The 27,301-nt window shown below is 36.3% G+C and overlaps 1 protein-coding gene across 1 annotated transcript in view; it reads left to right on the top strand.

The window, feature by feature from the left end:
* The window catches only part of ZNF638 (zinc finger protein 638), a 69,466-nt gene that overhangs the window by 18,974 nt on the left and 23,191 nt on the right, over nucleotides 1-27,301 (top strand). Inside the window, exons 8-16 of the mRNA XM_079720609.1 lie at nucleotides 11,573-11,631; nucleotides 11,859-11,905; nucleotides 19,705-19,755; nucleotides 21,635-21,706; nucleotides 22,505-22,591; nucleotides 22,867-22,935; nucleotides 23,316-23,356; nucleotides 25,117-25,248; nucleotides 27,147-27,275. Coding sequence (XP_079576735.1) covers nucleotides 11,573-11,631; nucleotides 11,859-11,905; nucleotides 19,705-19,755; nucleotides 21,635-21,706; nucleotides 22,505-22,591; nucleotides 22,867-22,935; nucleotides 23,316-23,356; nucleotides 25,117-25,248; nucleotides 27,147-27,275 — 687 coding nt within the window. The remainder of the gene's footprint in view (nucleotides 1-11,572; nucleotides 11,632-11,858; nucleotides 11,906-19,704; nucleotides 19,756-21,634; nucleotides 21,707-22,504; nucleotides 22,592-22,866; nucleotides 22,936-23,315; nucleotides 23,357-25,116; nucleotides 25,249-27,146; nucleotides 27,276-27,301) is intronic.

Raw genomic sequence — 27,301 nt, 5'->3', positions numbered from 1 at the left:
CCACGTTAGGGAATTTTTCAGCTATTATCTCTACAAACATTTTCTCAGGTCCTTTCTCTCTCTCTTCTCCTACTGGGACCCCTATAATGTGAATGTTGGTGCATTTAATGTTGTCCCAGAGGTCTCTTAGACTGTCTTCATTTCTTTTTATTCTTTATTCTGTTCTGCGGCAGCGATTTCCACCATTCTTTCTTTCAGGTCATTTGTGCATTCTTCTGCCACTGATTTCTTCTGGTGTATTTTTAATTTCAGTTATTGTGTTGTTCATCTCTGTTTGTTTGTTCTTTAGGTCTTTGTTAGTTCTTTTAGGTCTTTGTTAAACATTTCTTGCATCTTCTTGATCCTTGCCTCCATTCTTTTTCCGAGATCTTGGATCATCTTCACTATCATTATTCTGAATTCTTTTTCTAGTAGGTTGGCTATCTCCACTTCATCTAGTTGTTCTTCTGGGGTTTCATCTTGTTCCTTCATCTGGGACATATTCCTCTTCCATCTCATGTTTTCTAACTTTCTGTGATTGCGGTTTCCATTCTGCAGGCTGCAGGATTGTAGTTCTTGCTTCTGCTGTCCTCTGGTGGATGAGGCTATCTAAGAGGTTTGTGCAGGCTTTCTGATGGGAGGGGCTGGTTCCTGCCTAGTGGTGGGTAGAGCTGGGTCTTGTCTCTCTGTTGGGCAGGGCCATGCTCAGGGAGACTTGTCTGCTGATGGGTGGGGCTGTGTTTTCGCACTGTTGGTTGTTTGGCCTGAGGCGACCCAGCACTGGAGCCTACAGGATGTTTGGTGGAGCTAATGGCGGCCTCTGGGAGGGCTCATGCCAGTGTGTACTTCCCAGAATTGCTGCTGCCAGAGTCTTTGTCCCCGCAATGAGCCACAGCTGCCCCCTGCCTCCGCAGGAGATCCTCTAATACTAGGCAGGTAGGTCTGACCCAGTCTTTTATAGAGTCACTGCTTTTTTCCCCTGGGTCCTGGTGTACACATGACTTTGTGTGCACCCTCCAAGAGTGGAGTTTCTGCTTCCCCCAGCCCTGTGGAATTCCTGTTATCAAACCCTGCTGGCCTTCAAAGCCAGTTTCTCTGGGGACTACTCCACCTGTTGCTGGACCCCCAGGCTGGGAAGCCTGACATGGGGCTCAGATTCCAGTTTGTGGGTCTCCCTCCCAGTGGGTATGGGATTTGATTTTATCGCGATTGCACCCATCCTGCCCCCTCGTTGTGGCTTCTTCTCAGTCTCTGGATGTCGGGTATCTTTTTTGGTAGGTTCCAGAGTTTTTTTGACGATCGTTGTCCAGCAGTTAGCTATGAACGAAGTGGTGCGTGTATCTTTTTGAATTACAGTTTTATCTGGATATATGCCCAGGAGTGGGATTGCTGGATCATATGGTAATTCTATTTTTAGTTTTCTGAGGAACCTCCATACTGTTTTCCACAGTGGCTGCACCAAATTACATTCCCACCAACAGTATAGGAAGGTTCCCTTTTCTCCACACCCTCTCCAGCATTTGTTATTTGTAGACTTTTTAATGATGGCCATTCTGACCGGTGTGAGGTGGTACCTCATTGTAGTTTTGATTTGCATTTCTCTGATAATTAGCAGTGTTGAGTATCTTTTCAAATGCCTATTGGCCATTTGTATGTCATCTTTGGAGAAATGTCTATTTAGGTCTTCTGCCCATTTTTCAGTTAGTTTTTTTGTTGTTGAGATGTATGACCTGTTTGTATATTTTGGAAATGAAGCCCTTGTCGGTCGAATCATTTGCAAATATTTTCTCGTATTCTGTGGGTTGTCTTTTTATTTTGCTTCTGGTTTCCTTTGCTGTGGAAAAGCTGGTAAGTTTAATTAGGTCCCATTTGTTTCTTTTTGTTTTTATTCTCTTGCCTTTGGAGACTGACCTAAGAAAACATTGGTATGACTTATGTCAGAGAATGTTTTGCTTGTGCTCTCTTCTAGTTTTATGGTGTCATGTCTTATGCTTAAGTTGTTAAGCCATTTGAGTTTATTTTTGTCCACGGTGTGAGGGTGTATTCTAACTTCATTGATTTACATGCAGCTGTCCAACTTCCCCAACACCACTTGCTGAAGAGACTGTCTTATTCCCATTGTATATTCTTGCCTCTTTTGTTGAAGATTAATTGACTGTAGGTGTGTGGGTTTATTTCTGGGCTCTCTGTTCTGTTCCATTGATCCATATGCCTGTTTTTGTACCAGTACCACGCTGTTTTGATTACTGTAGCTTTGTAGTATTGTCTGAGTTTGGGAGAGTTATGCCTCCTGCTTTCTTTTTTTTCCTCAGGATTGCTCTGGCAATTCTGGCTCTTTTATGGTTCCATATAAATTTTTGGATTATTTGTTCTAGTTCTGTGGAAAATGTTATGGGTAGTTTGATAGGGATTGCATTAAACCTGTAGATTGCTTTGGGTAGTATTGCCATTTTAACAGTATTAATTCTTCCATTCCAAGAGCATGGTATATCTTTCCATTTCTTTGAATCCTCTTTTATTTCCTTTATTAATGTTTTATGGTTCTCAGCATATAAGTGTTTCACCTCCTTGGTCAGGTTTATTCCTAGGTATTTTATTTTTTGTGTGCAATTTTAAAAAGGTATTGTTTTTTTACATTCCTTTTCTGATACTTCATTGTTGGTGTAAAGGAATGCAACCGATTTCTGAATGTTAATCTTGTATCTTGCTACTTTGCTGAATTCACTTATTAGATCTAGTAGTTTTTGTGTAGAGTCCTTAGGGTTTTCTATGTATAGTATCATGTCATCTGCATGTAGTGACAGTTTTACCTCTTCCCTTCCAATTCAGATATGTTTTATTTCTTTTTCTAGTCCGATTGCTGTGGCTCGGACTTCTAATACGATGTTGAAGAGCGAGTGAGAGTGGGCATCTTTGTCTTGTTCCAGATTTAGCAGGAAGGCTTTCAGCTTTTCACTGCTGAGCATTATGTTGGCTGTAGGTTTGTCATAAATGGCTTTTATTATGTTGAGATATGTTCCCTCTAGTCCCACTTCAGTAAGAGCTTTTATCATGAATGGATGTTGAATTTTGTCAAATGCTTTTTCTGCATCTATTGAGATGATCATGTGGTTTTTGACTTTTCTTTTGTTAATGTGGTGTATTACATTGATTGATTTGCATATGTTGAACCATCCTTGTGAACCTGAGATGAATCCCACTTGGTTGTTGTGTATGATCTTTTTTATGTGTTGTTGAATTTGGTTTCCTAATATTTTGTTGAGCACTTTTACATCTATATTCATCAAAGATATTGGCCTGTAATTTTCTTTTTTCGTGGTGTCTTTGTCTGGTTTTGGTATCAGGGTGATGGTGGCTTCTTAGAATGTCTTTGGGAGTGTTCCCTCCTCTTCAGTCTTTTGGAAGAGTTTGAGAAGAGTTGGTATAAGTTCCTTACATGTTTGGTAGAATTTACCTGTGAAGCCATCTCGTCCTGGACTTTTGTTTGTAGGCAGTTTCTTTGTTACAGATTCTATTTCAGTTATAGTGATCGGTCTGTTCAAATTATCTATTTCTTCTTGATTCAGTTTTGGTGGGCTGTATGTTTCTAGAAAGTTGTCCATTTCTTCATAGGTTGTCAGATGTGTTGGCATATAATTGTTCATAGTATTCTCTTATTGTTTTTTGTATTTATGCGGTATCAGTTGAGATGTCCCCTTTTTCATTGCTTTTTTTGTTTATTTGGGTTCTCACTCTTTTCTTTTTGGTGAGCCTGGCCAGAGGTTTGTCAATTTTGTTTACCCTTTCAGAGAACCAGCTCTTGTTTTTGTTGATTTTTTTTAAAATCTCTATTTTATTTATTTACTCCCTGATCTTTATTATTTCCTTCCTTCAGTTGACTTTAGGTTTTGTTTCTTCTTCTTTTTCTAATGCTGTCAGGTGGTAGGTTAGGTTGTTTACTTCAGATTTTTCTTGTTTTTGATGAAGGCCTGTATTGCTATGAACTTCCCTCTAAGAACTGCTTTTGCTGTGTCCCATAGATTTTGTATGGTTGTGTTTTCTGTCCATTGTTGTTTGTCTCAAGGCATTTTTTAATTTCCATTTTGATTTCCTTGTTAACTGATTGGTTTTTTGCTAGCATGTTATTTAGTCTCCACGTAATAGTTTTTTTCTCGTTTCTTTTCCTGTGGTTGATTTCTAGTTTCATGCCACTGTGGTCAGAGAAGATGCTCAAAATAATTTCCATACTCTTAAATTCGTTGAGGTTAGTTTTGTGACCTAGGATGTGGTCAGTCCTAGAGAATGTTCCGTGTGCACTTGAAAGGAATATATATTCTGGTTTTTTGGATGTAGTGTCCTGAAAATATCAATTAAGTCTAACTTCTATTGTGTCATTTAGCGCCTTTGTTGCCTTATTGATCCTGTCTTGAAGATCTGTCCATTGATGCAAGTGGGTGTTGAAGTCTCCTAGTATTATTGTATTCCTATTGATTTCTCCCTTTATGTCTGTTAGTATTTGTTTTATGTATTTGGGTGCTTCTATATTAGGTCCATATATGTTGATAAGTGTAAAATCCTCTTCCTGTATTGATCCTTTTATCATTATATAAGTTCCTTTATCCTTCTTTCTAGCCTTTGCTTTAAAATCTATTTTGTCTGATATGAGTATCGCAACTCCCGCTTTCTCGTCATTTCCGTTTGCATGAAATATCTTTTTTCATCCCCTCACTTTCAGTCTATGTGTGTCTTTTGCCCTAAGGTGGGTCTCTCGAAGGTATCATATTGTAGGCTCTTGTTTTTTTATCCAGTCTGCCACTCTATGTCTTTTGATCAGAGCATTCAGTCCACTGACATTTAAGGGAATTATTGATACATATGTATTTATTGCCATTACAAACTGTTTTTCAGTTGATTCTTTGTTTCTACTCTGTTCCTTTCTTTTTCTTTTTGTGGTTTGATGATTTCCTTTTATTTTATGCTTGTGTTCTCTTCTTTTAGGTTTTTGTGAATCTATTGTATGTTTTAAATTTGTGGTTGCCCTGTTTTTCAAGTATGTTAACCCCCTCCTATGTCTGCTTGCTTTAGACTGATAGTCAGATAGGCTCCAACACATTGTAAAAAAAAAGAAAAGAAATCTGCCTTTTCTTACTCTCCTTCCCCACATTTTATGATTTTGATGTCCCTTTTTACATCTTCATGTTTATCCTTTTGCTGTTCCTTGTGTTTATCATTGCTTTCACAAATAAGGTGTTTTGTTTTGTTTTGGTTTGGTTTTTTCTTTTTGATGTGTATACTGGCTAATTTAAGTGATTTACCTTCCAATTGTGATTTCCTCCCTCCTATTTCTTCTTGCCTCTTTTCCATTTAGAGATGACCTTTCAATATTCTTTTAGCATAGGTTTAGTATTGCTGTATTCTTTTAGTTTTTGCTTGTCTGAGAAATTCTTTATTTCTCCTCCTATTCTAAATGATAGTCTTGCTGGGTAGAGTCTTTTAGGTTGCAGATTTTTCTCTTTCAAGACTTCGAATGTATTTTGTCACTCCCTTCTGGCCTGCAGTGTTTTTGAGAGAAATCAGTTCATAGCCTTATGGGGGTTCCCTTGTAATGAACTGTTTGTTTTTCTCTTGCTGCCTTTAGAATCCTCTCTTTAACTTTTGCCACTTTTATTATGTCTTGGAGTAGGTCTCTGTGGGTTCATATTGTTTGGGGCCCTCTGTGTTTCCTGTATCTGGATATCTGTTTCCTTCTTCAAGTTTGGGAAATTTTCAGCCATAATTTCTTCAAATACATTTGGAATTCCCCCTCTCTTTCTTCTCCTTCTGGAATCCCTATTGTGTGTACATTGGCCTGCTTTATGTTATCCCTTAGGTCTCGTATATTGCTTTCATTCTTTTTCATTTGGCTTTCTGTCTGCTGTTTTGGTTGTGTAATTTCTGTTAGTCTTTTTTCCAGGTCACTTATTCTTTCTTCTGCATTATTCATTCTGCTATTCATTGCCTTGAGCTCAGCTTTTGTCTTGGCAAATGAAGTTTTTAATTTTTCTTGGCTCCTCCTTATAGTTTCATTTGTTTTCACAGTAAGATGCATTTCTGTCAGTAGCCTTTCTTAACTCTTTCAGTATTTTCATTACCTCCTTTTTGAACTTGGTATCTATTAGACTACAGTGGTCTGTTTCGTTGTTGGTTCCTTCAGGGGAATTTTCTTGGTCTTTTAACTGAGAGTGTTTCCTCTGCTTCTTCATTTTGCTTATGTATCTCTTAGTTTGTGAGTTTAGGGGAAACAATTATCTACTGTAGTCTTGGAGGGCTATCTATAAGTGGGAGTGTCCCTGTGTAGCTGGTGTGGGTTTAATATTTTTTTGGCATGAGGGCTGTTTTTGGTTTGGATGCTTGCTGTCTCTTTCCTTAGCATGTGCTGGCTGTTATCCCCTTGATAGGGGTTGTGCAGGTGCACAGCTCCTGCAAGCTCCCAGGAAGGCAGGGACAGCAGTTGGCTCCTGGTTGTGGGTCACTCCACAGTGGTGGTGGTGGTTTGCACAGCCCCGGGGGGGTGGGGGCAGTGGTTGGCACTGGGTCGTGAGACCCTCAGCAGCAACGGTGGGCCATGCACGCTCCCAGGGCAGTTGGCCCCGATCGTGGGACCCTTGGCAGTGGTGAGCTGTGCAGGCTTCTGGGAAGGTGGGGGCAGTGACCTGCACCCACTCACAGGGCCCTTGGCATCAGCAGTGGCTCACACCCGCCGCTGGAGCTTGTGTAGGCAGTGTCCTGCCACCTGTGAGTGCACAGAAAAAGAAGCTCCTATGGTGGGCCAGCCTCCTCCTTGCATACCCCCCAACAACAGTGGTGCCTTGCCTCTCTGGTGGGCCCAGGCTTCTTCCTGGACTTCCTCAGTTGTGGTGCATTACACCGTAGCCCCCTCAGGGCTGTCTTCACTCAGCCAACCCCAGTACTCTCCCCAGAGTCTGACCTGTGAAGCCCAAGCCTCAGTACCTAGCCCCCACCCATCCCAGCAGGTGAGCAGACAGGCGTCTCAGGCTGGGGAGTGCCAGTCGGCATGAGCCTCTGTGCAGGTGTCTCCGCACTTTGCGCTCCACACACCTGTTGCTGTGCTCTCCTCTGAAGCCTACGCTCTGGCTTGGCTGATCTACTTGCCAGCGAGGGGACTTCACAGTGTGTGGAAACCTTTTCTCTTTCACAGCTCCCTCCCAGAGGCACAGGTCCTGTCCTGATTTCCTTTCTTTCTTTCTTTTTTAATTTTTATTTGTTTGTTTGTTTATTTATTTATTTATTTATGGCTGCATTGGGTCTCCGTTGCTGCGTGTGGGCTTTCTCTAGTAGCGGCGAGCGGGGGCTACTCTTCGTTGCAGTACACGGGCTTCTCATTGCGGTGGCTTCTCTTGTTGCAGAGCAACGGGCTCTAGGCGCGCAGGCTTCAGTAGTTGTGGCACACGGGCTTAGTTGCTCTGCGGCATGTGGGATCTTCCCAGACCAGGGCTTGAACCCTTGTCCCCTGCATTGGCAGGCGGATTCTTAACCGTCATTTCACTATGACATAGTGAAATGGATGGATTAGAAAGATTCATCAGGAAGTGATATGCAGAATGAATTAGCTGGGCAAATGACTCTGAAGGCAAAGAAAGCTTAGCAAATTGATTAAAGGAAAGAAGAGAAAAGATCACTGATCCAGTTAGAGTGCTCATCTAGCCAACCAGACTGTTATAATAATAGTAACGGTTTGGGGTAGATTAGTAACCTTGAGAATAGAAAGGAGAAATAGCTTATACCAGTGACTCTCAAGCAAGACTGGCTGATCATTAAATTTGGAGAACTGGGGAGATCAGTCTTCTTTAATTCTAAAACGTTTAATCTGGGAAAATGGGTGACTAAGGATACATTTAGGGTATTAGAGTATTTCAAACAGTATTTTAAAAATTTCTCTTGGATGACTTATTGATAAGTTTGGTAAGTCAGATAGCCCAATCATATTTATTTATTTATTTATTTATTTATTTATTTTTGACTGCTTTGGGTCTGTTGTTGTGCATGTGCTTTCTCTAGTTGTGGAGAGCAGGGGCTACTCTTAGTCGCAGTGCGTGGATTTCTCATTGTGGTGGCTTCTCTTTGTTGCAGAGTACGGGCTCTAGGCGTGCAGGCTTCAGTAGTTGTGGCTTGCGGCCTCAGTAGTTGTGGCTCACGGGCTGTAGAGCACAGGCTCGGTAGTTGCGGTGCACAGGCTTACTTGCTCTGTGGCATGTGGAATCTTCCCCGAACAGGGCTCAAACTGGTGTCCCCTGCATTGGCAGGCGGATTCTTAACCACTGCGCCATCAGGGAAGTCCCCATATTTTACTGTTTTGATTTTCATAGTAATGAATGGGCTAAGTATCAGCACTAGAAACTAGAAAACATGCCATCTACCTGTCAAAAACGTTGATGTTCTTCAATTAAATATGGTTTGGATGGTGCTGAAATGAAGCCTTAGAACGCTAACTCCTGACTTCTCTGTTGTGACTCACCAGAGGGGATCCCCAACAGAACTCTGGTTATGGCTTCTTCAGATTAGAAGTATATGGGACAATCTTTCTGACCTGTTATCACAGGGGAAGACATTAAGTTTTCCTAATAGAGCAAGCCCAAAATAGGCTTGAAACTCAAACTAGAAAAGAAAGGGCAGCCCTAAAGGTTTCTTGATCCACGTCTTAATTTTGGCATGAATAGTCAAAACTACGATGAAACTTTTCTGCCCACGTTTGATATTTCATGTTAGGATAGCCTTGGACTCTGGTTGTGGATTCATAGAACATTCTCTTCATTTTGCTACTTCTTGGAGTCAATAATGAAATGTTAGAGAAAAGGTTAAAATTTTCTACATCCCTGTATTTAAGCCTGAAAGATTAAAATATGGGTCTGCACAACTCTGCCAAGCTCAGTAACCTTGTTTTTAATCATAAGCCAGCATAGACCTCAATCCTTAACAATGATTCTTAACTCATCTCCTGAAAGCAAGCATTCTTTTCCAGAGAAATGGACACATGTTGATACTGAAAATTTTCCTTAAAGGAGCAGGAGCCCTTGATAAAAAAGTAGAATCAGATTTTCCAACAAACAGAACCCTTGAAATTGTAAAATAGTGCTGCAGGTTAACCCTTTGCAAAAACAAAACAAACAAGACTTAAACATTTTTAATTTACTGTTTTCAGCAAGATTCACGGGGACATTACATCTAAAACCTAGAGCAAGCAGCCAGCTTATATTTAAGAAGACTGAATGGAAACAAAAGCAGTGCTGGGAAGCAGTGAACAGTGGTTTGAGTTTTATGGAAAATCTAATGAATAACAAAGAGATAAAACTGCAGAGATACAAGCAATTCAGAAGAGAGTTTAGTTTTACTTTAATTCAGAAACTATTTCTTGAACATCTGTTATGTGTCTGGCATTATGGTACATGCAGAAGATGCAGTGATGAGCGAGGCAGATGTGCTTCCATTCTTCTTAGAACTTATTGTCTATTAAGGAAGGTTAAAAAGCCTAAAATGATTAAGAGCAAAGGCATGGTGGATACATCTAGGAGACCCAATCTGCATATAACTGGAATTCCAGAAAGAGAACATCACTTAAAAACTGGTGAAGATGTTACTTTTCATAGTTATAAAGGTGCAAGCTATAGTGATCCAGGCAGAAACAGTATAAATGTAAAAAGTAGACTAGCCTTAGATAGCCAAGCAACACATTCTCAAGGTTGAGTGGAAAAAAAGATTGATTGTAATGCAGTACATGCATTTCAGGTCAAATCCCAAGTTGTATGCTAGGGCGGTATTCTCAGACATGTATGGGCTCGAAGAACATTTCATCTGTCTATCTTTCTGAAAATATTACTATCAAAATGAACAACTTAAGAAATGGAGAAGTTATGATATAAAATGATTGGTGATGAGTAATGAAACCACTTAAGCAGAGTAAGATCCAAATAGTCGTTCGTGTCTTTATAAAATAACATAAATTGTAAAAAACAAATTACTTAAAATTAAAAACAATAATAATTTTGGTCTAAAATATGTCATCAGAAATTGGCATGGGGACTTCCCTGGTGGTGCATTGGTTAAGAATCCACCTACCAATGCAGGGGACACGGGTTCAAGCCCTGGTCCAGGAAGATCCCACGTGCTGCGGAGCAACTAAGCCCGTGTGCCACAACTACTGAGCCTGCACTCTAGAGCCCGCAAGCCACAACTACTGAAGCCCGCACGCCTAGAGCCTGTGCTTCACAACAAAAAAAGCCACTGCAATGAGAAGCCTGCACACCGCAACAAAGAGTAGCCCCTGCTCGCCACAACTAGAGAAGGCCCGCGTGCAGCAACAAAGACCCCACGCAGCCTAAAATAAATAAATAAATAAATTTTTTTAAAGTGCCATGTAAGCCAAGGTGTAAGGGCTTTTAAATTTATACAGAAGAAATCAGTGGATTCACATTTCTTTTAAAACTGAAGATACCCATTAGTAGAATAAAAGTAGAATAAACCATTGGGGTGAGGAAGATGTTTGGGATAAAATCCCATATAGAACAAAAGGAAATGGCAAGGTTGCCCCAAAAGAATAGAAAACATAAAATAACATGACAACAATTTTTGTTAAGTTCAGATCAGTTTAACACATTTATTGAATGTTCACTAATTGCCAAGCATGATTTTAGACACCAGTGATAGTGAAGAGGAGAAAGACCACAAGGAAATTAAATATATATATATATATATATATATATATATATATACACATATATATACACTATGTCTATTAACAACAAGTGCTGTGGAGGAAAATAACAGAAAAGGGAAATAGAAGCGCTCTTTTTGGGGAAAGAGGAGCCGTGCAACTTTCAATAAGGTAGTTATAGAAGCTCTCATTGAATAGGTGATATTTGAACAGACACCTAAAGGAGGTGAAGGAGCAAACTGTTCCTTGGATTGAGAGCATTCCAGAGAGAAGGAACAGCAACTGCAAAAGGCTTCTCAGGTCCATGCCTATGTAGTTTGTTTTGTTTGAGAAGTATAAAGGATGCTTAGGATTGGAAGTAGAGAAGGATGGGGAGAAGTATATGGTAGTCTGGGGGTAAAGAGTGCATGGAATGTGTGGTGTAAATGCTTAAGTATTAGCTTTTTCTCTGAGTGTGATGAAAGGTTTTGAGTTTAGGAATGGCAAGATCAATCTGGTTCTATGTTTAAAATGGAGTGAGGGTGGGTGAAAAGGCAAAGACAGAAGCAGAGACCATTATGAGTCTATTATGGTAATTAAAGGAAAAGATGGTGGTAGATTGGACCAGAGTGATAGCAGTTAGACATCAGAAATATTATAGCACTATTTGAAATAATGTTTTTGAAAGGTAGTGATAAGAAAATGTAGATAAGTGATAAAAGGCAAGATGTAAAATTACACTGTATGATCACAAATTGAAGAATATCTATAAATAGAAAATGGTGATTAGCATTTATACTTTAGGGTAGGAATATTTTAGATTGATGTACGTGTGTGTGTGTGTTTCTTATGCTTTTGTGTGTTTTCTAAATGGTTTTTTATAATTGGGGAAGAAACTAAATTTTTCAAAATATTTTTCTTTCATAGAACAAAGAGGTGAAGAAAAAGATATCAGATTCAAAGAAAACATCTGCATCTACTTTAAAGTAAGTAATTCCATCATCTCCTATGTGAGAATGACTATGCATATGAATTAAAATTTTTTAATTTTTACAGTGACATTTTTAATATATTTTATCATCCTGACTCCAGTTAAATGGGACATCATTCAAACTGAATTATTTTAAACTTTTTTAGATTTAAGCTTTGCATCTTTAGAAGTTTTAGAAGTTAGAATTTTATTCTTTGCTAAATTTTTTTCTCCTTTTAACAGAAAAGATACAGATGCTTCCAAGGCTGTTGAAACTTCAGCTTCTGCTAGTAAGTTGTTACTTTCAGTACTCCTCCAAATGAGTATGTTTTGTCAGATGATTGGAAACTTCTTGTAAGATGATGCTAGGAAAACATTATTCATTGTGCTTTAGGAGAAGGGGGACCCACACTGGCTCCTGTATTAAGCTAATGGTTAATATTAAGTGTTTAATTGTGAAATCTCTTGTGGAGTAAGTATAAGGACTCAATGAGATAATGTATGCAAAGTACCTATCATAGTTCCATAGTAAATAGCTATTTAGGTTAATTTTACAGTATCTGTCCCCATTCCCTCCCAGTAAACTGACAAGACAAAACATAAAGGTATGTTAAGATTGCTTGGGTGGTCCCCTTTGATTTTGAAAGTCTGCTAAGAACCAAAAAGTAAACAAAAAAGACTAAACAGAAATAGATGATATTACACTCATGTGTTATTTCTTTACACACAGGCAAGTACTTCAGGTCTTTATTATGAATCTAGCTAAATGAATTTTGCATACAATTTTAAACCCAGTTTATTATTTTTTTTCTCAGTCCATTTAGGATTGGAAATGTCGAGAGAAAAAAGTTATTGCCAAAACATACACTCTTGAATCTAGTAAACAGTGTGATAGTGAAGGACAAGACAGAAAGGCCGAAATAAACAATATATTAGGAAACTTAAATTGTGTTTTGTATGTTATCTTTTCGAAAGGTAGGTAGTTTATAGATTTATATTCAGAATAGATAAAGAGTTTTTGGTATTAGAACTAATATTCAAGTGACTGGAAAATTGGATTGTGTAGAATATCTCAATTTTCCATAATGTTTAGTTGGATAGTGTCCTGAAGTTATTGGAAGTTAGTGCAGGTGACTATGAGTGGCTTCTGGAATGCAATAAATTTTTACTAAAGTTTTAAATGTGAACCTGTAAATGGATAATATTTAGAGGCAGAAGATTACTTCAGTTAGGGAGATGACATAAAAAAGGTAACAGAAAGGCCTTGAAGAGTAGTGCTGGGGTGTTTTTTAATTTGACCCCATTAACAGCATTTCTCAAAATGTGTTGCTTGAAAGACTTATTCATAGAACATGTTTTGGATCAGGTAAAGTTTAGGGTATGTGTTATACCTTTTTTTTTTCCTTTAAAAAATAATCCACAAACACATTCACTTTATGAAATCCTGCAGGAAAGAAACCCGTTTAACTTTGTTTAACCCACTGTTTCCAAAGCTTGGATAAGTGCACCCCATTTTTTCTGTGTAAGACCTAGTAATAATTGGTACAAACTCTGGGAAATTTCCTTAGAGAATAAAGAACCACTAGTTGTTTAGGATTCTCATGTAGATTGGATACATGGAGTGATTGAAAAATCCTATTGAGAAAACATTTGGGATTCACTTTCAGGTAATTAGGACCTGATATTAAAAGGTTAATTAAAATGATCTGGGATGCTAAAATCTTAATTTTTATTATACAGAATTTTTTAGTGGATAAAATAAAAAAAATAATTTAAAAATTTCAAGGTTTCAGGCCGGATGGAGTTTTCTAGATGAATGTGGTAATGTTGATGATAATAAAATTTAGCTGTAGTGATTTCTTTGAACTGGGGGAGAACATTGCTAAATATCAGGTATCAAGGAATATCTATGGGAGATATCATTTAGTCAATCACATGGCATTGAAAGTGGGATACTTAGGAAAATTTTTTGTTAAGTTTAAGGTCTGAATTTTGGGACTGGCCCTAACATAATAAAAGTAATGCGTAGGGGGAGAAGTGCTTCAAGTTAAGTACTTCCTCCCTTCTAATATAAATGTAGAAAGAAAGAGAGGAGCCCAAGGCTGAGAAAGTGTCAGGTGAGAAAGATAAGATAGCTTTTTGAGATCAGCAATGTCAGATTGAAGAGGGATAGGAAGTCAGGGTAGTTTTAAAGAGAACTTTGGTGGGGGGCTTCCCTGGTAGCGCAGTGGTTGGGGATCCGCCTGCCGGTGCGGGGGACACGGGTTCAAGCCCTGGTCCGGGAGGATCGCACATGCCGTGGAGCAGCTAGGCCCGTGCGCCACGGCTGCTGAGCCTGCGCTCTGGGGCCCGCAAGCCACAGCTGCTGAAGCCCGTGTGCTGTGGCTGCCGAGGCCCGTGTGCCTGGAGCCTATGCTCTGCAGCGGGAGAGGCCGCCACGGTGAGGGGCCTGCGCCCCGCAGCGGGGAGTGGCCCCTGCTCGCTGCAACTAGAGAGGGCCTGCGTGCACCAGCGAAGACCCAATGCAGCCAAAAATTAAATAAATGAATAAATAAATAAATTTATTTAAAAAAAAAACAACTTTGGTTATAAGCACAAATCTAAAAGGATGTAGGAAAGTACAGGGAGGGAGCAAAAACCTAATTTTATCAGAAAGGGAAACTTTAGAACTTTTACCCAGTGCTAATTACTTACTGAGCACTCGGCTATATGCCCATAATTAGATACGTTTTATAAAGTGGTTAGGATACATCAGAGAGTTATTTCTAAGTAGCTTATAGTTTAACTTGTGCCAGAAGACAGAAAACAAGGGAAAGAAACCTGTCATGGTTACACTATTTATAGTAGGCAATTTGTTATTTCACTTAATATTTCAGACCACCCTATGAGTATAGTTCATACTGTTCTCGTTTGATAGATGAGGAGACAGATTCAGAGAGGTTAAATGACTTACTCAAGGTCACATGGAAGAGTTAGGATTCAAACCCAAAAACTGTATGCTTCCCAAGCTTTTCACCTACACTAAAGTACCTCTCTGAGAATGAAAATTTGGTTCTATATCTCCTTTGATTGCTCTTCTTTTATCTTCCCTTCATTGTTTCCCTAAATGTCTGTTCCTCTTCTCATGTCCTACTTTTCTTGCTGGTTGATTTCTTTCCTTTCCATATCTTTAAGGACCAATGACATCTCCCATACAGACATAAACCTCTTCTGCCCCCTCAAGTTTATGCCTCATTTTCTTATATTATCTAACAACACCACTAGTTATCCAGTGTAGGAATCTATTAGTAATCCTTTACCCTGTCTTGTCTTCTTTTTTGTCCCACCCAGTTCAAACTTAAATAACATCCTTCCTCTTTTCATCCAATAGGTGGCTGATTCAAATTAGTTCTCTCTTGAATATACCTCAAATTATCTCACCTTTACTCCATCACAGCTGTAAATGTTTTAGTTTAGACTCACATTTGAATTTTTGAAGATAGCCTCCCGACTGGCGATTTTTATTCTACTCTGCTCCGGTATTAACACCCTTGCCCTGAGGTCACTTTAAAGCAGATCTGATCATTCCACTCCTAGTGACCCACAGAGGAAAGCCCAAATTCTTCATAACGACCCCTTCCCCTTTGGCCCAGATGACTTTTTCAATCTCTTGTCACGCAACTGTATATTATGTTTAAGCTACTCAGAATAGTTTATTTTCCAGCTGTGGTATTTCATTTCTCGGGTCTTTATGCTATCCATTTGTGTGGAAGCATTGTCTAAATTCCAGTTAACTTCACTTAGTAAGCACTTATGAAGTAGCTATTTAGTAGGTGCCAGGCCTCGTGCAAGGTATTGAAAATACAAAGTCAATTAAGACTCCTTTTGGAGGGTCGAGGTGGGGCAAATTCTAATTTACTTTTTAAGGCCCATCTCGGATGAAGCTTCTTTGTGATACCTTCCCTGACTCTTAGGCAGTTAAATGCTCCCAACTCCCTCTTAGAAATACTGTATTGTGTACATTAAATCACTTGGTATTAACAGGTTGTTAATAAGTCTGTCTCTTTCACTTGGCTGGGTAAGGGAATATTTGTAGTTTTATTTTTCTGTACCTTAATACCTAATGTGGTGTAAGGGTTAGTGAATAAATATTTGCTGGAGGAAGAGTATAGGGATACTCAAATTACATTTGTATTAGTGTCATAACTGAACCCATGGAAGGCAACTAGAGATTATACTAAGTGAAGTAAGTCAGAAATAGAAAAATAAATACCATATAATATCACTTATGTGGAGTCAAAAAAATGACACAAATGAACCTATTTATGAAACAGAAACAGAATCACGGACATAGAGAATATGTGGTTGCCAAGGGGGAGGGGGGCAGGAGAGGGATGGATTGGGAGTTTGGGATTAGCAGAGGCGAGCTGGTATACATAGAATGGATAAACAACAAGGTCCTACTGTATGGCACAGGAAACTGTATTCAGTATCCTGTGATAAACCATAATGGAAAAGAATATAAAAAAAATGTATATATTTGCATAACTGAGTCACTTTGCTATATAGTGGTAATTAACACAACATTGTAAATCAGCTATACTTCAATAAAAAAAATAACTGAACCCATGGAAAAACACATAGTGAACCAAAATTTTCTGATTAGTCATTCTTGATTTAATGATTTTTTTCTTCTGTAAGATTTTATTGGTTTCCTTTTTTTTTTAAGTGCATGTCTTTTTCTTTTCAATTCCCAGATGAAAATGACTTTTTTTGTTTAAGTCAGTTATTTCCCCAATAAAAGCACTCTGCCCAAATAGTTCCCACATGTGAGTTCCAGCAAACCTTAAAGGAAGTAATAACTCTAGTTCTGATTTCAACTATTCCATAGCATGCAGAGGAAAGGAAGACATTCTTTAAAAGGGAGTATGGAGGGAGGGGAAACAGGAAGGAAAAAACAGGCTAATACCAACATCGAATGCTGACAAAGACACTGCACACTTAGCACAGTGGCTAAAATAAGAAAATAGTAATACCAAATGCTATTGAAGATGTGGAGAAACTTGTACATTGCTGGTGGGAATGTAAAATAGTATGGCCATTCTCAAAAAAAGTACTGTAGTTTTTTAACAAAGCTAAACATGTGCTCACCATAGGACCCAGCAGTTACACTCTTGGGCATTTATTTCAGGCAAGTGAATTACATTTCACACAAAACCTCTTCACACAAAACCAGTACACAAATACTTATAGCCTCTGTATTAATAGCCAAAAGCTGGGAACAACCCTAATGTCCTTCAGTAGGTGAATGGCTAAACAAACCGTGTTATGTCTGTCGCATGGAATACCTGCCACTTAGCAATAAAAAGGAATGAATTATTGATACATGCAACAACTTGGATGGATTACAGAGGAATTGTGGTGATTTTAAAAACTAAATCTAAAAAAATTATGTATTGTAAGCTTCTATTTACATAACATTCCTGAAATGATAAAATTAAAGAGATAGAGAACAGATCAGTGGTTGTCAGGGATTCTGGGGGAGGAATGAGATGGTGCTTTCTATAATGGGTAGTAGGAAAGATCCTTGTGGTGGAACTCCTCTTTGTCTTGACTGATGGTCACCGTAATCTACACATATATGATAGAATTTCATAGAACTAAATATACATTACGCGCATGCAATCTGGGGAAATTGGAATGTTTGTAAATTACATCAATGTCAGTTCCCTGTTTATGATATAGTACTTAGTTATGCAAAATATTACCATTAGAGGAAACTCCGTGAAGGGTATATGGGATCTCTCCCTATTATTTCTTACAACTCCATGTGAATATACAGTAATCTCAAAATTAAAAGTTAGAGAAATGTTGTAAAATGCTGATAAAGCTATCATAGTAAATTAGAATTATAGAACAATTTCACTTCTGAATATTTGATGTGAAGTTTTTAAGTAAAATTTTAGTGTCTGGAAGTATATTAAATGAATAACATAGTATGCCCAAGATGGGGAGGGGGGTCATGTCAAAAGTATAAAGATGGTTCAAAATTAGGAAATCTGTCAATTCCATTTACTATATTAAATAGAGGGAGATAAATGCTGAGAAGTTCTTAAAGTAGGTGACTACTTCCTTAATATGATAGGGTGTTTGTGTATACGTACTTTATTTATATACATAACAAATATGCATATATCAGGTCAAAAGCCAGCATATGCTTAAGTTAAACAGTAGAAGCATTCCCATTAAAGTTGGGACCAAAACAAAGGATACTTATCATCACTTCTGTGAGTTAAAATAAATATTGTTCTAAAACTAATAGCCATTAGCTGGTGCACTACTACAAGTCAAGAGGCATAAAAATTGGAACGTATGATAAAAAACATTATTGTTTGCAAATATATATGTATGATGGAAAACCCAATAGAATCTATTGAAATGCTATTAAATAATTAGCCATCTTAATTCTCTAAATTACTATAACATTTTAATTGCTTTATTACATAAAAAAGAATCATTCATACTAATATACTAATAAAATATTAATATACTAATAAAATATTCCATTTATAATAAAAAGATAGAAGCTATGAAAAGAAAACTTTTAAATACTAAGAGGCATAAAATAAGGCTTAAATGAGAAAACAGCTCATTTTTGGATAGAAAGCCTCTCACCATTATAATATGCCTTTTTTTCTTATATTAAAAGATAAATATTAGGCACCTAATACCAGTAAAGATTTTTTGAATCTATATAAGCTGATAATAAAGTTTATACATAGAATAGACAAGAAAATTCTGCAAAGGAAGAGTAATTAGGACAGACCAGCACTAACAGATATTAAAATATATTACAAAGTTAAAAGATTTATATAGTTTCATATAATTGCATAAATAGACAAAAGATCAGTAGGACGGAATAGATTCCATGAATACTCCCCCAAACATATGGAATATCAGTAAATCATTATGGTAATATTTCACATTAGCAGGGAAAAGATCAATTATTCATTAAATTGACTATAGCCTCTTTGTAAGGTATATAGTTTATAGTATCAAAATAAATTACAGGGACTTCCCTGGTGGTGCAGTGGTTAAGAATCCGCCTGCCACTGCAGGGTACACGGGTTCGAGCCCTGCTCCGGGAAGATGCCACATTGCCGCGGAGCAGCTAAGCCCGTGCGCCACAACTGCTGAGCCTGCGCTCTGCGGCCCACGTGCCACAACTGCTGAAGCCCGCACGCTTAGAGCCTGTGCTCTGCAACAAGAGAAGCCACCGTAATGAGAAGCCTGCGCACCTCAACGAAGAGTAGCCCCCGCTCGCCACGACTAGAGAAAGCCCGCGCACAGCAACAAAGACTCAACGCAGCCAAATAAATAAATAAATAAACAAACAAATAAATTACAGCTGGATCAGAGATTTAACATGATACACAGACAGCAGTTAAAAGTATTGAAAGAAAATTTGGAGGGTTTTTTGGTTTGTTTTTAATTTCAGAATGAGAAAGTCCTCCCCTATCAGGAAGACGTTGATTACACAAAAATATTTTTGTATAAGTATTTCTCATAACTTTTTAAAAAGTTGTTACCTATATGATACAAATTAATTTTAATGTATAAAGAACTCTAATAAGAAAATCCTCAAAACCCAAAAGATAAATTGGCAAATATTAAGAATAGACAGATCACGAAGAAATAGAGATAAATTTACACATATGAAAATTGACACAGCTTTCCTTAAAATTTAAGAAACAAAGATTAAATCATACTAGTTTCTAGCTCAGATTGGAGTGATTAATAACTTCTTTTACATACTGTGTTTGTGTGGAAATGGGAAGCCCCACTCTTGTATACTATTGATGGCAATATTAATTGGTACAGCCTTTCTGGAGGACAATTTCATGTTTGTTAAAATTTAAATCTATCCCTTTGTCTCAGCAAGTCCATGGCTAAGAACTTGCCTATAGTTATAGTTCCATGGGCATACAAAGATGAGTATAAGGATGTTTCTTGCAGTGTTTTTACCGAAATTATGCTAATTTAACTCTTTCCTAAATCTAAGTGATGTTTTTTGTAATGTGTTACTGATATATTTTTCTTGTTATTTTAGCCAAACCTGGACAAACCAAGACATCTGCAGCCAAAGTAAATAAATCTTCAGGTATGTTTTCTATATTAGGATCCTAGACATGTTAACTTTAAATTATTTAAGCAGTTTTTATCAGTAGTCTTGAATCTCATGTGACACAGTATGTGCTGAGTATATACCAATCTGTGAAATTTGTAGTCATCTAGAAGTTTTGAGAAAGCAGGTTTAGTAGATAATGCTCTTTCCTTGCAGTGATTATCAAAATAAAATAGTTTAACTGGTAAACTGTTTCTCATGATGAATATTGACGATATTTCCGTCTTTCTCTTTTATTGAGGTCTTCTCTGTTTACTTTCTTTTATAAACAAACTAATAGCAAATTATGTTCTCTTTGCATTTTTTATGGGCTATAGTGGATTTTAAAGTAATTATTAATTTTTTTCTCCTTCCACTAGCATTATCCCCATTTCTGTTTTTCCTCCCATTTCTGCTAAATGCTGGTTAATTCAGAGTCATCTTTTTAAGAGGATAGAGATCAATGTATTAAATTGTCTTTATAATGGTAGGAAGGAAAGGAAGCGGTCTTGAGCCACTGTTGGTGGCAGATCCATAATTATCATATAGTAGTTTCTTAGAAACAGTGACCTGAGGGAGTCAGTTGTGGCTAGAAAACATGTTTTGAAGATGCACTTATTTAGCAAACAGTTTGATACTACTAGTAAGTTTATAGGAGTCATTGGTGGAAATCTGGGGGAGTGGGTGCTAAAACCAGTAGCTTCCCCCTTGAGTGTTGGAAATTAATTCTGGATATTTCTTCCTTAAGTTCTGGTACCCAACTAGAAGTAGTAAAGTGAATTGACTTGTGGTAGTAACATAGGATAGTGAGAGAAACACTTTAAGATCTCAATGGGGCTAAGGTTACTGCAGTGTGACAAAACTTGGGAATGACTAAGAAATGACTGGTTGAGTGACAATCTATAAAGATTGGTATTTCTCTTTTTGAGCAAAAATTAAGGTCTGTCTTTGGATATAAAGTGTGGATTTGTAAACTATTCTGATTAAATTTTGCAGATGTCAGTAATTCTTTTTGTTTGTTTAATAACTTCAAAAGCATGATCATATTCTCACAGAATGTCCTGTTAGGTAGTTAAGGCAGTTACCACCCTGGTTTATAAATGGGGAAACGTGCACAGAAATCAGTAAATTCCCCCAGACTTCACACCTTGACTTGGAATTCAACTTGAACTCACTGACTTGTGATCCTGGGCTTTTTCCTTATACTACCTTGCTCGTTGGGCATCCTAATTTTCAGAGCTAAAGCTCCTGTTGCTCTCTGAATGAAAAGGCTTTTGACTCTGGTAATCTTTTTAGTGCCACTTAGATGATCACAGTCTTTATAAACAACATCATTTTGGAATATAAGCAACAGTAATATACATATGTACAAAGAAGGGTCAGACAGTTTAAATAATCCTGTTCAGATAGGGCCCATTAGGAATGAGTCAAAATAGTCTTTATGTAGCCTGACCATGATGTAGGTATTCTTAAGTGCTTTTTAATCAACTGGGAGCCAAGGAAGCATGAGCTGGGAGGTCCTCAATATAACTGCTTTTGGAGCCATTAAAGGCATCATGGGATTGTGTTTATATCCTTGAGGTTAGTAATTTTGCTTCTAATTACTAAGTTGATTCACACATTTAGAGATCTGTGTAACTTGGCTGAATGCTGTTTTTAAGTACCCCAAAGGGGAGGTGAATTCTTATTTCAATGATATTTTTCTTCCTAAAGAAATTATCGTTTCTAATTTAGCAAATGACCTGTGTCCCTAAAGATGATAGCATTTTATTTTGAATAAAATATAGTTTGTTGCTCTTATATTCTTTGTGAGGTTCTTTGGGAATTGTTGATACTAGTTAAATAAATCAGTTTTGACTAAGCTTTTGTGATTTAGGGAAATCAGCGGGTTCTGTAAAATCTGTGGTAACAGTAGCTGCTAAAGGTAATAAAGCTTCAATTAAAACAGGTAAGACTGTTGGAAAAGAGAGGTTATATTAAGTTTATTCTTGATTCTGCATTAAAGAATGTAATAAATATGATATCAAAAGCAAGTTTTAATTTGTAGTATGTAATAACATCTTGAAAAGTTTAGTAAATAATTCTTTGATATTTAGAACCTGACGCACATAGGACTTTTGTTTTTTGATGCTTTGGTCTTTGACAGTATCTGCCATTGCAATTACATTTTTGTTTAGGAAACATTTCTGACAGCCGTATAATCATAGGTTGCTCTGCCACTTCCCCCCCGTTTAATCTTTTTTTTACTCATTTTTTTAGAGCTGTCACTTCATATTACCTTCCCCAGCTTGTAAATTTCCTCTGATACTTGTTACTTTAAAGATTTTCTTGCCATGTTACAAGGATGTATCCTCCATAAAGAAATGGAACACTAAATTGTAACATGTTGAAAATAACATGAACCGTTTATTTATATATTTTTCCAATTGACTAATGTAATTTTAAAGAATCTTTGTGGAAGTTATAAAATAATGATTTGTGTGTGTGTGATTATGATGTGCTTTTGCCACATGAGGATTTAATAATTTGTGAATCATTAATAGCCCTCAACAAAAGTTGTATCTCAGTTTAAATTTGCTTTTAATCTTATTGGTAAACAGATACTGAAAATAAATGGAAATAAATATGTGGAAAAGAGCTGCTTTTATAATAAAGTTGAACTACTTATTTACTAATATATTAGTATGAAACATGCTAAATGACTGAATAGACCCTTAGAATAATGGTTCAACTCTACTTTTAAAAGCAAAATCTAGTGGAAAGAAGTCTCTAGAAGTCAAAAAGGCTGGAATTGTCAGAAACAAAGACGCCGGTAAACCTGTGATTGTACCAGGTAAGCTTGAAATGCTGTCATGCAGTGCTTTCTTTTCATTAAATCCTATTAGTATACATTCTAGGTATATTTTGAAAACGTTGCTTAAAAATCTTCAAAAGGATTATTTGGTGTTTCAAAGGAAAACATGTATTAGCTTTGGCTTAAATCAGGTCAGCCTAAGGAGACTTGAAGTGAAGTAACAAAATAAACTGGCTTAAGTTCCTGTTTAGATTCATTAGTTTAATTATATTAGTGTGTTTTTCTAGACTATTAAAGCAGACTATTTCATGCAGAAAACTCTGAAATAAAGACGAGTGTGGAAGTCAAAGCCACTGAAAATGGTGCTAAAGAAACTATTTCAGGTAGGTCAATAGAAATTTTATTTTGTTCTCTTATGTTTAAAGATAGAAAAATAAATTTTAGGAAAATAATTTTGTGTCTCATATATATATATATTTTTTTTCAATACCAGAGTCATACCTAAGTGAAATTAAGAATATTATGATTCAGATCTTCACCTTGTCTCCTTATTAGTCTGAAATTTTGCTCCCATAAAGAATAAAACAATGTATTATTGAAAAGCCAGTGTTACTTATGTAGCTATATCCTACTTAAATTCTCTAGTCTTTTGCCCACTGTATACATTTTCATGTAGCTACTGTTTAATCCATTGTGGAATAAAGTGGGATCTTGATAAATAAAGTATATCTGCATGAATTCTTATTTTATTTTGTATCTTAAGAAGCTGCTTTGGAGGCCACAGAAAATGAACCAGTTAACAAGGTCAGCTTTTATATTTTACTTATTTTTTTAAAGCTTAAGAAATTTTGACACAATAAACCTAGGTAAAAAATACACAGATTTGGTATGGTGAAAAATCCTGGTCATTGGAGACTTTTAAAATATGGTTTGAGTTAAAAAAAATCTTGAGTTACAAAAATTTAGGTGCAGATTATCAATAAATGTACATGTTATTGAGGATTACTTTTCACTGAGAAGAAAATGTTAGGCCAGTTGGGTTTTTGAATAGATAACAGGTTGTCAAATTAGAACCAATGGAATTTTGTGAAATTTCTTTTTTCTTAGAAGCAGATTGGAGATATGTTAGTATTTAGATATGTTAGTATTTAGAATACCATTTATTTTTTGTGTTTTTAGAGGAGCAAGTGGGGTTTGTGGTTCTATTTGAAGGGCATAAAGTTCACTTTATTGTTTTCATGTGCTTATATCTGTTATTATGAATATATTAAGATTTCATTAATTTAGACTTTACTGGTTAAGATCTTGAGATCCTTCAGGTGCTCAGGATAAGTTTATTTTAGACTGGTTGCTCCATTCTTCGAGTAGTAACTAAGTAAGTAGTATGTGTTAACTTACTGTTTTGTTTTAAGAAGAATATTGTAAAACACCAGTAGGGTATCTTAGATTTACTTACTGCACTTCAGAAGGAATCTTTTATATATATATATATATATATATATATATATATATATATATAAACTTATTCATCTTATTTATTATTTTATTTTTGGCTGCGTTGGGTCTTCGTTGTTGCACGCGGGCTTTCTTTAGCTGTGGCGAGTGGGGGCTCCTCTTTGTCGCAGTGTGCGGGCTTCTCATTGCAGTGGCTTCTCTTGTTGCAGAGCACGGGCTCTAGGCACGCAGGCTTCAGTAGTTGTGGCACACAGCCTCAGTAGTTGTGGCGTGCAGGCTCAGTAGTTGTGGCACACAGGCTTAGTTGCTCCGCGGCATATGGGATCTTCCCGGACCAGGGCTCGAACCCGTGTACCCTGCATTGGCAGGCGGATTCTTAACCATTGTGCCACCAGTGAAGCCCAGGAACCATTTTTGAACATAATTTACTTGCTAGTTAAAAATCATTCTCAGCTAGCTTATGAAAATTATAATTTCCCACCTTCCCCCACCAAAAGAAGTCACAAGTTGCTAAATTTATGCCTTTGGGGATTTCGCCAACATCCACTAAAGGAAAAGTTGGCATTTATGAGAGTGATCTTGAAGAATAAAATAGATCTGAGAGAAGAGAAGACAGAAATGAAAGTATTTACTTTGTAGTGGGGATTGGGTTATGGGGTAAGGATCCTAAGAGACTAGGTAAGCTTTTTTATATCGCCAACAAAGGATTATTTTACTCAGTAAGATAAAAGAGTATGCACCGATTTGGAGCATGGGGATCTTAGCATCACAAGGCATAGGAATGGCAACAGTACACGAAAGGAAACACCTGTAGTCAGAGACAGGCAAACCTGTGTTTTTAAATTTATTTTTAAGTAGTGGTTGCAGAAGAGAACTGAAGACCTTGACTAGATGACAGATGGTATGACTGAATTATTCTGTGTACTTGAAGAGTGGAAAAGTGCATTTTGTTTTGTTTTTAATTTGTGGTTTAGACCAGCCTTCTGAATTAATCAGATTTAGTATTAAATACAATTTAAATACTAACATAACATATGATCTGCAGTGTAAATTTAAGTAAATATAACAGCAGTTAAGTTTTAATGTCAATTCTTAAATTGGTTTTGAAGGAAACAGAAGAAATGTGTGTGGTACTTATTTCTGATTTGCCTAATAAAGGATATTCTATTGAAGAAGTTTACAACCTAGTAAAACCATTTGGTGGTTTAAAGGATATTTTGATTTTATCATCTCATAAAAAGGTAAGAGTTGAAAATAGTTGTGAATTCATGTTGTCTGCAAGCACATTTTGAAAAACATTAACTTCACAAAACTAGGACGAAAGGGTTTAAGAGCAGCACCTCAGAATAAGCTGTCTCAAGTTAAGGCATTTTTAAAATATAAAACACAGATAATCCTTTATTTTAAAAATATATTATTCTAATCAGATGTAGTTTTACGATAGGAAGGATGGATTTCCCCATTGAAGTTTTGCTCAAACGTTTAGTTTAACAGAAAATACTTTACATCTGTAATATGTTAATACAAAGTTTTTTTAACAACTTATAAAATTTTGTTGAGCACTCTTTACTGGTATTTCTGTTTTTTTTTTTTTTTTTTTACCAGTTATACTCAAATGGGAAATAACCATTTTCAGACTCAGACTAGTGAAGTCATCAGCATTTAGAGCAACCTAGATTTATCTGTATGTCTTCAGTTTTCTATAATGAGTATATATTGCTTTTGTAATTTAAAAACCAAAATATTGTTAATAATGAACAACTTGTGGAAGGTATTTTATAGAAAGTGAATTTCAGGGAAGTTTAAATAACGGAAACAACACCGTTAGAGTGGTGGGAAGTAGTGTTCTTACTATAGGAAGGAGTTAATGATCACTAGAGATTTTTGAGAGTCAAGCAAGTGTGCTTAAGAAAACAAAGTAGGAGGGGAGAGTAAGTGTAAGTAGTCATATGCAGTTTTACCTTATGTTAAAAGTAGATTATTTGAATGGTTGCACAACTCTATAAATGTATTAAAAGCCATTAAATTGTACACTTAAACAGGTGAATTTTATGATATGTAAACTGTATTTCAGTAAAGCTGTTTTCTAAAACACATTATTTGTAATGTTTAGAGATGGACAAGAATAAGAAAGAATACATTTTTTAATGTAAGAATTTTATGTGATGATACATTAAAATAGGGGGAAATTGTGGGAACCTGGGAATGAATAATTCAAGTTCATACTTTGCATCATATACCAAAGTGGATGTGTATGTAGATAAATATAGAATCCAAATACAGAAAATCTAGATTATTTATGCCCAGTTTTGATTAGAGTTGAGTAGAATTATTTGGAGATTTAATTTAATTTAATTATTTGGAGATTTAATATTTTTCTAGATGTTATATGGAAAAATATCAGATTCAGTCATATAAACATTTTAAACATTTGTGAAACCAAAATTAACATAAAGCAAAATGGAAATAAAAAATTTTAAATATTTATGTAAAATGAGAAACATGGTTCATATAAACATGCTGTAAAATATTAAAAGTTTAATAAATAAATTGGCAAATGACATAAAGAGAATTTATTTTTAAAAATTACAACTATAAATAAAAATATGGACTATTTCCACCTCATTAACGATCAGACATATGGAAGAATGTTCAATCTCTTTACTTACCCAGGTATGAAAATTAAACCCAAAATGTATGGAGTTACAATTTTACACTTATGAAAACAACAAAATAAAAAATAACTTGGTAACCATTACATGTTTCTTTGATTCTTTCATTCCTCATATTTCTCATATTTTGTCAATCATTAAATTTATTTACTCAGTAAATGTTCATTAAATGTTTGCTACATGCTAGATACTGCTCTAGGTACTAAGGGTATAGTGATGAATAAGATAAATAAGATTTCCCTAGTGTCATTTACTACAGTGTCCCTTCTTATTTCTCTTTAGTATTGCCTATGAGTTCAGTCATTCATTATTTCTTGGTTATGGTAGTAATGTTCTAAGGAATGCTTTTTTAATCTTAAAAACATTTACTAAGTTATTCAATTCATTTGACTCTTAAATATTAAATTTTTTTAAGAAAAAGTAACTTAAGATTTATTTTTTCATTCTTGTAATTTGTATTTTAAAAGGCATTTATAGAAATAAATAGAAAATCTGCAGATTCTATGGTAAAATTTTATACCTGCTTTCCAATATCACTGGATGGGAATCAACTCTCAATAAGTATGGCTCCTGACAACATGAATTTAAAAGACAAGGTAAATAATAGACTTACCATTATATT

This window comes from Hyperoodon ampullatus (genome assembly GCF_949752795.1).
Source record: "Hyperoodon ampullatus genome assembly, chromosome: 15".
NCBI classification, from domain to species: domain Eukaryota; kingdom Metazoa; phylum Chordata; class Mammalia; order Artiodactyla; family Ziphiidae; genus Hyperoodon; species Hyperoodon ampullatus.
Note: the sequence above shows the minus strand (reverse complement) of the source record. Positions and strands in the feature narration are given on the sequence as shown.